A 12,602-nucleotide genomic window follows, 5' to 3' on the forward strand; every position below is an offset into this window, starting at 1 on the left:
TACACCACTTTCACTTAAAAAGCCACAGGGATAAAGCTGCATCGTTTCCATGTCAATAGGTTGATGTGAAGTAAAAAAAAAATCATAAAAAATTAGACACAGAAACATTTTCAGACTGAGAAGACAATTCTGATATGGAAATATTTCAGTGAAGCGCTAAAAGAAGAATAAAGCAAAACAAGGACTATCTAAATCATTTTTAATCTGAATTTTTTAGGAAATCACATCCTTTATGAAGTGCCTCTTGCCTGCAGGTAGTGCCGTGGTCTGCGGTAGTTGGCACGAAAGCCGGGTTAGCTGTTCTACCAGCCCGAGGCACGTGAACAGAGTGCAACCAGCTTTTGGACTGACGTTTCCTATACTTGGAGAAAGGTTGGAAATTCCTGCTTTTAAATTGGAACAGAACATCCTCAGACATTCTGCTCTCTGATAAAGCAACAGCCCATATCCCTTCTCTCAAAAAACACTCGCGTACAAACACGTACTTGTTCCTGTGCCCAATTTGAAGAAAGCATCTGAACTTCAGCGCTGACACCAAATAGTTTTCCCTCAATTCTATGTATGTTCCAGGTACTGAGGGAAGGTTCCCATGAAATACCTATTGACGATGAAGACCTGCTGCTGCAGGAGCTCCGGTGGCAGGACCCTCCGTATCCACGCGCGGGCTGGAGGAGCGGGTGGGCAGCGCAGACGGGGCAGAATTCCCAGCGGAGAGCCAGCGAACCTGCCCCCATTCCTTATCTACACCTAATCAGTCAATATAAGTCATTAAAGCTATGTTCTAGTACCATTTCCAGCACAGGAAAATGTGATAAAAATGAACAGCACCGGTTCAGCAGGGACTTGTCGCAAAGTTGTATCACTACTTACAGGCAATTTCTTTGCTCAAAATGACTGTCCAACGGCACACACATTCAGTTTTTCCACACATACACAACAAACTTCCATCCCAGTCTCTCTTCCCTTTTCCAACACAACACTTTAATCTACAGTAGCAGCACTGACAGAGGAGACATTGGAATTTAGACCTTTTGACGGGGCTGAACGAAAGGTAAATCCAGAGAGTAAAATAAAGAAATTAAATTTAAAATATCATGAGGTTATGGCAAATGGCAGATTATGAACTCAAGTAGATAAATGTACTGCTGGGAAAGGCCACAAGCAAAGTTCAAAACCCATGATCAGCTTGAATTTAAGGTCAGGCTGCTCTTACAAACAGCATTGGTATGTTGTAGACAAATTAGCTTCGGTTTATGCACGTTAACGTTCGTCCCCTTACACAGTTAAGTACCATTTGTTATATTTGTCTTATCCAAAGGCATTTCCCATATATTAAGAATCAAAACCATTAAAGAAAAGTAAATTCTCTCTAGGTTAATTTTTTCAAATTCTGGAAATCTTCAGAATGAAGTGAGCAAATATATTTGAACACAAGCAGTATCAGAAGATGTTAGGTTATCGTGGGAGATGGGATATTAACAGCATGGAAGTGGCAGGGAAAGGGGAATGGAAATGCCAACATACAAGCATGTCAATAAGAGACGAACAACGAAGGGACCTTCCCAAATGCATCTCCAACACCTGCTGGTCATTTTGAGCCACTGCAGAAGGTAAAACTGTTTTCTTTGTCCAAACCATAGAGGAGTACAGTGTCATCAACAACCATTAACATGCAGATAATACATTTTGAATAAAGCACAGCTTTTTTCCCCACTTTGTGGGATTGCAGCAATTCCTGTAACGTGTACAGCTGGATATTCTACGAGTTAATTCACAAGTTTGGGATAGGTCCTGTATATGCAAACAGCAGCTTTGCTCAATCATTACTGAAGCACAGATTTAAATTTCCAGTATATTCAATTAAATCTTAGAGCGTCACCCTACAACAGCAACAACAATTAACCTGTTGATGGTCAGCTCCTTGAAAAGCTGCTCAGTAACAGTCTAACATAGATTCATTTGTATTTTTTTTAAACTTACAGGTGAAAAAAGTGCTGGTTTTACAATGCGTAAACACACAAAAAGATATTGAAACAACATTATTAACATTTCCAACACTCCTCTCATGCCAATTTAATAAAAATTCAATTTAATTGACTGAATACAGGACTGGGGGAAGGATTTCATAAATGCTGGAGATTACCAAGACCTAAATAAAGTCAGGAAAGCACTTCTTTCTGTGTCTTGGATGGTAAGAGAAACAAACGGATTAACTCCCTTGAGTTATTTATGAAGAGCTTGCAGCTTCAATCTAAGTTGCAGACTTCAATTGTGAATATTTAAATTTAACAGTGTCACAGACCTTTCATATGTTTTTCGAAATTTTTGGGACCCAGGTCATGATGATATACAACCCATAGATACATTTTCTACATTTCCCAGGTGTTAAATTAAAAAACGAGGTGTGATAGATGTGAGTAGTATACACAAATTGTGCTTTTTTAGGTCAGTGCTGTCACATCTGTTTTATAATTATATGCTTCAAAGATTTATTAAAAATTATGGAGAACAATGAATGCATTTGAAGCTATGCAATATGAAAGGCAAGATGCATTTTTGAAAAAAAAAAAAAAAACAAACCAAACATCAGCAATGTGAGAAGATGAGTATTCCTTAAAACAGAAGGTTTCCATAAAGGGAAAAAATAAAAAATGGTATTTCTTGGAAATTGCTGCTTCTAAGTTAAAAATACATATGAGATGAAAGTTGAACTAAAGAGAAACATATATTTACTACAATGCATTTGAAATAGAGAATGCTTTCCTTTTTGTGTGACAAACTGACAGAGCTTTAAAGGCAAAATTAAAATAAGATATAGAAATTAATTAGGATTACAAACCTCAACAGAGACCACCGCTTTAGATCATTAAATCCTTATTTTAATAATCTGAAGACAAACACAAGTACCTAAAGAACACCCTGCGATGTTATATAAAAGGATCATTATTCATTTATAAATTTATTATGATTACCACAATCCCGATCTGGAGAGCGGGCAAAGGGCGGACACAAACCCTGCACGGACCCAGCGAGGAGCGGGGTGCCCAGCCGTGCCACGGCACCGGGACGACGGTGACCCGCAAGGTGGCAAGGAGCAAAATGGACCTCGGTCCAAGTTACACCACAGGTTGAACCCACAGCAACTTCCACAGGGGAAATCCCGAGAAGTGCATGTCCAAGCTGTGTACGCAACACCATCGGATTAGGAAAAATAAACCAAAGCAGCAGAACTCTAGCAAAACAAAGCAACCTGATCTAGTTGGAGATATCCCTGTTCCTTGCAGGGGGGTTGGACTAGATGACCTTTGAAGGTCCCTTCCAGCCCTAACCATTCTATGATTCTATGATTCTAACTCCTCTCCATTTGGGGACATCTACATCTTTGAGCTTTAACACGGACTTTGATGCGTTTGCAAAAAAGGCAGGATGAAAGGAGTGATCTCATCTTTGGTACCACAGGACAACAATGTCCTTAAAGTTTTAAACCTGGCATAAAACTACAGGATTACTCCGATTTTTATTTAAATTAAAGGTTCTAAAATTAAAAATAGTTACCAAGATGTACATCTCGCCTCCCTTCTCACTACTGCTAGACTAAACAGGAATGTTTCTCTCCGCAGAGAACTGATGTGCAGATCAGCCTTTTGATTTGGGCCTTTTGGAAAGCTTGCCACATATTTCTGCTACCACTTAAAATAAATAAGTACAAATATATGCATGCCCTAATTCAGTTCAGTGCTAAAAAATAAAGAAACAAACCCAGAATTTTGAGAGAACAGAATAAAGTCTCAGTAGCAGCAGCAGCGGGAGGACAAAATACACGAAGCCTGAGTGCAGGTCCTCAACAGCAAACAAAAATTACTCACTTTTATCTCCTTAAAGGGATTTACTAAGTACCAGTGATGATGCACACCAGTTTCATCTTAACCAGAAACTGGAGTGAGCTACGAGAAAGGAACTTGGTGTTTGCCAAATAAAAAAGGATAACATTACTATCTTCATAGGTTTGATTTTTCTGAGACCACAAAAGTTAAATACACTTCTGAAGGATAGAATTTTGCTTTTAGTACAGCAACACTTACCAGCTGCCTCCAGAACCAGCTGCAATCTAGCCTTGGCCTGTTCAGCAGGAGTCTGAAAAGAGAGGATTTATAAATCTTCGGAACCGCACATTCCACACGCAACGTCCCGCGTCACCGCCTACGGCACTGCCGTCACCAGCCCAGAGCTCCCACCTCCACGAGCACCTCGGTGCTCCACGCCACCCAAAGAACCTTCCAGACTGCAACGAGTACTCCCGTCCTGGAGTTGGAGACTATGAGAAATCTTCAGAACTGACAGAAAATTCACCCCCAGTCAGGTGGTGCTGAGGCACCTTGAGCACCTCCAGCCATGGCCAGGTTGAAGCCCACCTCCAGCTCCTTTCCCAGTCCTCCGACAGCAAATCCTCCGCAGTTCCTTGGTGACCCCATTACACAAAAATACATGGCTACACAAGCATGCTCAAAATCTGGTTTTAATATGATTAATATGGTGAGTTTTTCACACTTCTTCTGTTATCTGTTTTGATTTTTTCCTCTCCTCAAGGTATTTCTTCACATCTGTTGGGTTGAGGAACACATTGTTGGCTGTGTACCCACTATGCTAATTATTCCAAGTGATGTTTCACTGTGTCCAATGTGCTTGCCATCCCTCTAATTTTGAAGCCACTCAAACGTTTTCACAGTTAAATTTATACACAAACCACATTTGTCATGGAGTTCACAAGTTGATTATTTCTGTAAGCATCTGAAAAGTTTGGGAGGTTTCTGCTCTGCACTAAAAACAAAACATGACAGAAAATTTTGGTGTCATTGTTCAGCTTTGAAAACTCTCCTAGGCAGACACTGCTACTAGAACATTTTTTCTGATAACCAGTCTAAGTTTGCACCCTTCCAGTTTCACCCCATTAGCCATACAAATATTAATCAAGGTAATCAGGCAAAGCTCTTCGCTATGAAATGGCTCAACTGATGATGCTCTGCAGGGTGAGAGCTTTGCTCAAAATCTCATTCAACCAGAGACATCTCAGATTGCATTGTGCTCAAACACAGATTTTTTACAGCAGGTTTGATGTATTACTACAAAATATAATCTGTATAAAATGACCTCCTCCTAATTCATAAAACCCCACTTTCTGCTTTTTAGGGGCTTATTTCTTTTTATTTATTTGTTAATCCTTTGGTTTACGTTACGTCTACGCCTGTTAAGAGTGGCTAACTGATGACAAAGAACAATTTGATTTCTACTACAAGAATTTACAGATTGCTCCTTTCATTAGCATGTAATATGAAAGATTTTACATTCATCTGCAGATTGAAAAAGGAGAATTAAATGAAGATCCAGATTTTAGTTGTAGAGAGGTCCAGTATTTTCAGTTTAGAATTCTGCTGGCTGTTTGCACAAATCCAAAATTATTGGGCAAAATGTATTATTGTAACTACTGTACCAATGCTACTGTTAGAGTTGACCACTATCTTGGTGGCAGCAAGAAAAAACTTGAAATTTCTTGTAAAACATCTCCAAATTTCTTCCTCTTGCAATGAACTAATTATTACAATATGTTTTGGCGTATTAAACGTATCATTAGAAGAAATAAAAGAGAGGAAGAAAAAGATCTGCCTTCCATCCAGAACAAACTTGCCCAACTTACTAGGTTTCAGAAAAGCTGTACTTGGGTTTGTGGTTTTTCCATCCCTACAACAACTTTAAATTAAAAAAAAAAAAAAAAATAAAATCACTAGAGTTACTTCATTTCCATTCACACTGCAGTTATCCAGTTGGATACTTAACAAAGATACCTGGATCTCTCAAATAAAAGGATCTCTTCGGCCATGGAACAGTCTGTTTAGCACTACAGAGCAGAGAAAGAGATGTTTCACTGATAGTCATTACCATCCTCAGAGCCCACAGCAGCACACCTAGCACCTCCACACCAACAATAATTCCCTGAAAGAGCAAATATCCAACCAGGCTCCGGACGGAGGCGAAGGAAAGGCAGTGAAATGCTCCACACACCTCAAAATGCTTTTTCTCCACTCCTCTCACGTAGGTATGGATGTCTCTCGTTGGAATAACGTAGGATAGACTCAAATTCTCTTTTTACTCAGCAATACCCCTTTGGAAACTGCATGGGCAGTTGCTTTGCAGGCGTCTTCTCCTTTGCCCTGACCGCAGCCCTGGCACTAACTGATACCCAATTGCTTCATGGCCATTGGTTCACCCACAGAAGAACTTGGTATAGATGCGCTTCCATTATTCATCAATATGCCCAAAACAATGAACAGATGAAAGGTTGTTAAATAAAGGTTACTAGCTTGGCTCCAGAAAGCATTTGTCCAACTGGTGGATGAGGCCAAAGCTCTGAGAACATGGACAAAGATGAATTTCCTATGAGGACAGGCTGAAAGAGTTGGGGCTGTTCAGCCTGGAGAAGAGGAGGCTCCGGGGTGACCTTATAGCGGTCTTCCAGTACCTCAAGGGGGCCTACAAGAAAGATGGGGAGAGGCTGTTCAGGAGGGCCAGTTGTGATAGGACAAGGGGTAATGGTTTTAAAATAGAGGGAGGTAGATTCAGGTTGGATATTAGGAAAAAATTTTTTACCATGAGAGTTGTAGAACACTGGAACAGGTTGCCCAGAGAGGTGGTGGATGCTCCATCCCTGGAGACGTTCAAGGCCCGGTTGGATGAGGCCCTGAGCAACCTGATCTAGTTGGAGATATCCCTGTTCCTTGCAGGGGGGTTGGACTAGATGACCTTTGAAGGTCCCTTCCAGCCCTAACCATTCTATGATTCTATGATTCTATGAATTCATCTGAAAAATCACAATTAGACCCCCAAACAAGCCGTCAGCAACGTGTGAGAATGACCGACTACGGGAGGTTAGTATTGATTTAGAAGACCATTAAATGACAAAATTCAGAAAGGCCCTCAGGAAACTTAAAAAATGGTGAAATGATCAGTGAAGGAAATATTGTCAGAGTGATGTGTAGCGCGAGTTGCAGAATAAACCCTCGTACTTTCCTTAAGGTCTTAAGCATAACACAGGAGGAAAAGAATTTAAACCAGTGTTAAAAAAAAAGTATTTATAGTACCAGTTGATGAAGGTGGCAACTAACTGCAAAAGCAGGAAAGGACTCTCCTAGCAGGACTATCGTGGAATAGCGTGAGGTGTGCCACGCATCCCTAACGATGAATTTTTTGCATGTCAAAAAGTGCCTGGTAACACACCGGAATTATGCTTCAGTAAATTATGGCATTCTATGGGATACCATAGATCAGAAATATCCACATGATTCATAATTATTATTAATATCTCATGCAAAAATTGGATTATATGCTTTTTTGAGGAAGATGTGGCGTATCCTTCTTAACTTGTATTTCTTTGCAGTACGTCTACTGCATTACATCACCACTGCTTTCATAAATAGTATACTTTTTATTAAAACTCCACTAAAACCAGTGCCTCATAACTTCAAATTTGGTGCTTACTGTGTAAAAAAAAAAACAAACAAGCCACACCAGTTGCTTGCCACTGGTAGCTGCAAGGAGCAAGTAATGTGCTTGATGGACAGCTTCAGACATGCCATCAGGGTAATGTTTTGCTTTCAGAATCTTCAATTGCAAGCGGAATTCTGCTTTTAAATTTTACCAAAATAACGAGTAGGTTCGAAACACACACTTCAATTCAGCTACTAGACCTTATTTTTTAAAATCTTCCTGCTGCTTGTCATGCATGTTAAAAGATTTTGACTGAGGAAACAATAGTAAAGTGAACGTAAACTTGAGAAAATTGTGGAAAAATTTTGAGAACAGTTAAGCTTAAAAAAAGAGTCCAAACTTCCAGTTGACCTAACAACTGTGATGGTTGTTAAGCAGAGCATCTGTCAGTATGGAAAAATATTACATTATCACCAGATTCAAGCAGTTAACGATGCTGAAGCATTTTGCGTTGCAACGCTCTCCTGCCTGGTTTTTATTCAGATGGAAATTTCATATAGAGTATGTCACTGATGTTTATTGTTTCTGCTAAAACTGGACACGTTCAGCTCCTCCTATTCATCATTAACGATGCTGTTGGGTATAATTTAACTACAGGACTTTTCTCTCTGATAACATCCCTATAAAAGCCTAACGGACCTTAGTATGATAGTGATCAATTTTCATGTATTTTACACAAATGTTTTATCTTTGCATTTGATAAAAGTCAAAAATAATAGTCCTTAAGCCCTCTACATCTCTACCAACAGAGCTGAGGGACAGCCCCTAACAGCAAACACGATGGACATTCCTTACCTACACGTGCTGCTGGAAATTGTAATTCAATGTTTGGTTGCAGAGAGGACTCAGGTTCAAATTTCTTTTGATACAAACGTATACAGTAAAATTCCAGCCTAAAAACCAAAATCAAAACGATACCCAAAGGGCTCAGCAAACAAACACTAATTAAGTAGCCCTAGCTATGTTTTGAAAGCTCAAATCCATCTTTCCATTTTAACTCCAGCCTATCATCATTTTCCTGGGGACGTTTATCTAACCTTGCCCAAAGTCTGATGAGCTCAAAAAAAAAGTTAAGAAAAGGTGGAACAAGAAAAAGGAAGAACAAAACATAAGTTTCCTAGTTGTCTGAAGAGACAGCTGTCCAAAACCACTGGGAATATTTCCAAAGCGGGCCAGAAACCCAAAGCAAACATTGTTTGCAACGAATTCCAGGAAAAGGAAAGTTGGCAAGGCTGAGAATGTAAGAGAAATTCTCCAACGTTACTGCAGCCACGACTCTTCTAGAGGCTTCTATCAAGTGACTCTGTTCGTTGGTTCTTCTCAGGCTTGCTTTTCACTCAAGATCAGAGGAATTGCACAGAAAATAAAATAATAATATTGAAGCTAATCAACTCTTCCTGCAATTCAGGAAACGCAGTCGTCTTACCCGTAAATCTAGATGGCAGGTGGCAGGAGCCACGCGCACGGACGGCGGGGCGAGACAGGAGGCAGCAGCCACGATGGGCTGGCAGAGCCATGGAGAACTGCCCCAGGGAGGACTCCGGGCTGGGATGTCTGGGGCTCGCTGGCCTGAAGGTAGAGAAGCAGACAGAGTCCAGCGGAGCAAAGACATGGTTAGTTGGGATGAAGAGGAGATTGTTCTGCAGAGATAAAGGCAGCGGTCCTGCTATGAAGCAGATGGAGTACGTACGGATAAAGGAGAGGCTCCATCCAGAGCAAAGGGAAAAGCAATCCCGTTAATATACTGTCCAAGAGGTGTCTTCACTGAAAAAACAACCAAATCTCACAAGTCTGTTCAATCTCCTCAAATACACTGACCCAGTAGCCTGGAAAGACAAGCTGAGGTTTCCGTCGAAGTGCCAAGAGCATTTAATTAAAAGTCCTGCATAAGGAAAGGAAAGAAGTAACCGAGGCACAAAATAACCAAAGACTTCTTCTCACAGCTATCAGCAATTTCTATTTATTCTGTATCAAAACCCAGACTGGTTTTATAGCTTCAGCAGGGATCTGGGAAGGACGCTGAATGTCGGCATTCCATCACATTTACAGGGAAATACAGTATTTAGGGGTACAGGAGACTGACAGGCTTAACCAGATCAAGTGATAACAGCAGCAGGGGACGGGATAAAATGTGATGCTGATAAATGGAGAATAATGCACACTTGGGAGAACTTCCCATCTACCTTACTGTGTTCTCAGAGAACAGTATCAATTCAGGAAAAAAACAGGTTAGCGGCGTTGTGGACAGCTAAAAGGAGACCTCAGTGTGTATCAGTAATGAGAAAAGACAAGGAAGAAATGACAAAAATTAAACAAAGAAGATAGATATATAATTTCATTCTAATATTTTCTGTAAGTCAGTAGCCTGCCTTCACCTGAAATATTACACATCCCAATTCTAGTAAATCTATCTCAACAGGAAAAGAGCAACAGAGAACCCTAACCCCAGCTACCTTTTAAACAGAGTTTGATCAAATTATGGAAAAGAGGATGTGACACGTTTATTTAGCATAGGAATGGCTGGGTTCCTTTTCAGTCACTTATTTCTCATTAGGAGATGTTAAAAAAAAAAGTACCAAAGAAACTGATAATAAAGAACTTATTTGTATTAGAAAATATATCACAGGAGCATATAATATGAAAAAAAAACCAACACAATAAAGGAACTTGTAATCATTGTCATTTTCTTACATGAGCCAGACAAACAGAATGAATTTGAGAGTGACAAATTCAAAACTGACAGAGGAACATTTTTTCACATTAAAAAAAAAAATCCCAGAGAAGAAGTCATAACATGAATTAATAACATAGAAACGTAATAAGCATATCTGGCATGATTTGAATTAAGCTCCTACATTTTCAGACATAAATCAGCTTAAATGATTGGATGTTAAAATTATATTTATGTCTAATTCCATGTTTGCTCTCTGATACAATCAATCAGCAACACGCTCAGATCCAGGCCATGGTAGGACCAGTGTCCTGACCTAATACAGATCTACCTGTTCCAAAAAACCCGAGCGTTTGAGAAACTATGGCAAAGTATAAATTGGGAAAATGTACTCAGTAAGAGATGGTACTGATTCTGTTCCCTTTACAAACAGGGAAGACTTTTCCTGGCTTGCTTCCTGCCCAGAACTCTCTCTTACATACAAAGGAGAAAGGAGAATGTGTTTTTACTGCTATCCAGCTGATACACTGGCTGAACGAAAGTGTTCAGCAGCTAACAATGAAACAGATATCACTTATATTCCATTGACAAAGCAGTTTTACACTGCTGCTACAAAGGATGAAATTGGGGAAAGAAAACAGGGGAAAAAAAATAAATCTGAGGAATTGTCAGACTGTTTACAGTCTCCAAGAAGCATAGCAGAGAACTAGAGATACTAATAAGCAGAACTATTTTTTCATTGCAAAATCCCTGGTATTTTCTTACATTGCACAGGAACAGAAAACATTTTGAGCTTAAGAAACAGTTCATACTCCATTTCCTAAGAATTTTATACTTTTTATGAACCTCCCATCAACACATACTAGCTACAGCTTAACGCAAAGCACTAAAATGTTCCATTACACACTGAAATAGAATGTAGCAGAACAAAAATTTTGGTCTTAGATATTGTTAGATCTACACAACTATCAAAGCACGATACACATAAATTATAAGTGGAGGAAAATCATGTAAAGCATGGAAAAATAGCAGTATCTGTCCATCAAATACACACGATGCTTTTGGCACTTCCATAAAAAAAAAAAAAAAAAAAAGACAATGACTGCATCAGCAACATACTAACTAGGAAAGGGCAATCATTATCCAAAAAACTAGAAGAGGAGCCAGAAAAGCCATTTTTCCTTTTAACGTATGTAAAGGCCACCAAAAGGATATGACTAATGATGAAGTGAAAAGAACAGCTTAACTGGCGACACATACACCACGCTGAAGAGATAATCACATGCTATCTGCTTGTGGAAGAAGGCTCTCCCAGCTCTGCGCAGGAGAAAAGAGGTCTGGAAAACCTTTCCAAGCTGTACAGAGAGCCTCTGGTCAGTCCCAGTCCTCCCAGACCACCAGGTTATCAAAATTGGGAAGGAAAAATAAAAAAAGGGAATGATACGGCTCAATCGTTAAAATTCAGAGCCCAGAGAGGAAAGACAAAATTGTTGGCATAACTATAAAGCTGCTAAACAACTTAATGGAACGTCAGAATTTTCTGTTAAAAGACAAAAGAGTGTTTTCACTACATGCTTTTCGTCCAACCGAATTTTCATTTAAAATTGAGCTCAAAGGGGAAAACACATTATATTGTCCCCAAATGTAACAGACCCTTTGACATGTGCCACATCTCAAGAGCACAGGATTCAGAAAATCCTTTCCCTTCTAGCATCCAGGACATAAATGGTCATGAAAGCCTTTGGATTTGTTAACTTTAATCACAGATTCTCTACTTACACGCCACTTAACCAGGCTTTTCTTCCCAGCGAGACACAGGTTTCCCCAGCATCTTCGGAGAACCGTTATGCACAAGGTGGGCAGGAAAAATTGCACCTGACTTTAGAATATTAGAATATTACCAAATCAAAATTTGAGGAATCAGTAAAAATGGCTCACTGGAACAAAATCAAAGGCAGAAGGCAGTGTCTGTGGCAAACAGCCCTGTGTAGCTCAAACATGTGTCAGTGATTTTCATTCGGCATCCAAACCATTTTGTGTTTTGCTGTAGCAAGTGCTCCCTTAAAGGACAGTAAAACATAATGTATTCCTTTTAGTGAAAATTATTGAGAAGAAGAAAGGAAAATGGCCTTCATACCGGCAGCGGATGCAGAAAATGGATTAATTAGCCACCAGAAATACATAGAGTTGTAAATAAGATTTTTAAAAAATAATAATCAGCAAATCCAGGTCTTTTAAAAAGGATAAATTACTGAAAACTCACACAGTCATAACTCTGCACGGCTTCTTTAACAAGAGAGAAAATATAGAAGATACTGTATCCAGATACATACTAAAGGCTAAAAAATTACCATCCACCCATTTATTTACTAGCAGCCTGGAATATCATCCG

At 39.5% G+C, this 12,602-nt stretch overlaps 1 protein-coding gene across 1 annotated transcript in view; it reads right to left on the reverse strand.

The window, feature by feature from the left end:
• Nucleotides 1-12,602, reverse strand: part of RSRC1 (arginine and serine rich coiled-coil 1) — a 174,561-nt gene that overhangs the window by 74,112 nt on the left and 87,847 nt on the right. The window contains exon 6 of the mRNA XM_086618401.1: nt 4,083-4,134. Coding sequence (XP_086474527.1) covers nt 4,083-4,134 — 52 coding nt within the window. The remainder of the gene's footprint in view (nt 1-4,082; nt 4,135-12,602) is intronic.

Source organism: Tauraco erythrolophus, chromosome 11 (assembly GCF_009769465.1).
Source record: "Tauraco erythrolophus isolate bTauEry1 chromosome 11, bTauEry1.pri, whole genome shotgun sequence".
NCBI classification, from domain to species: Eukaryota; Metazoa; Chordata; class Aves; order Musophagiformes; family Musophagidae; genus Tauraco; species Tauraco erythrolophus.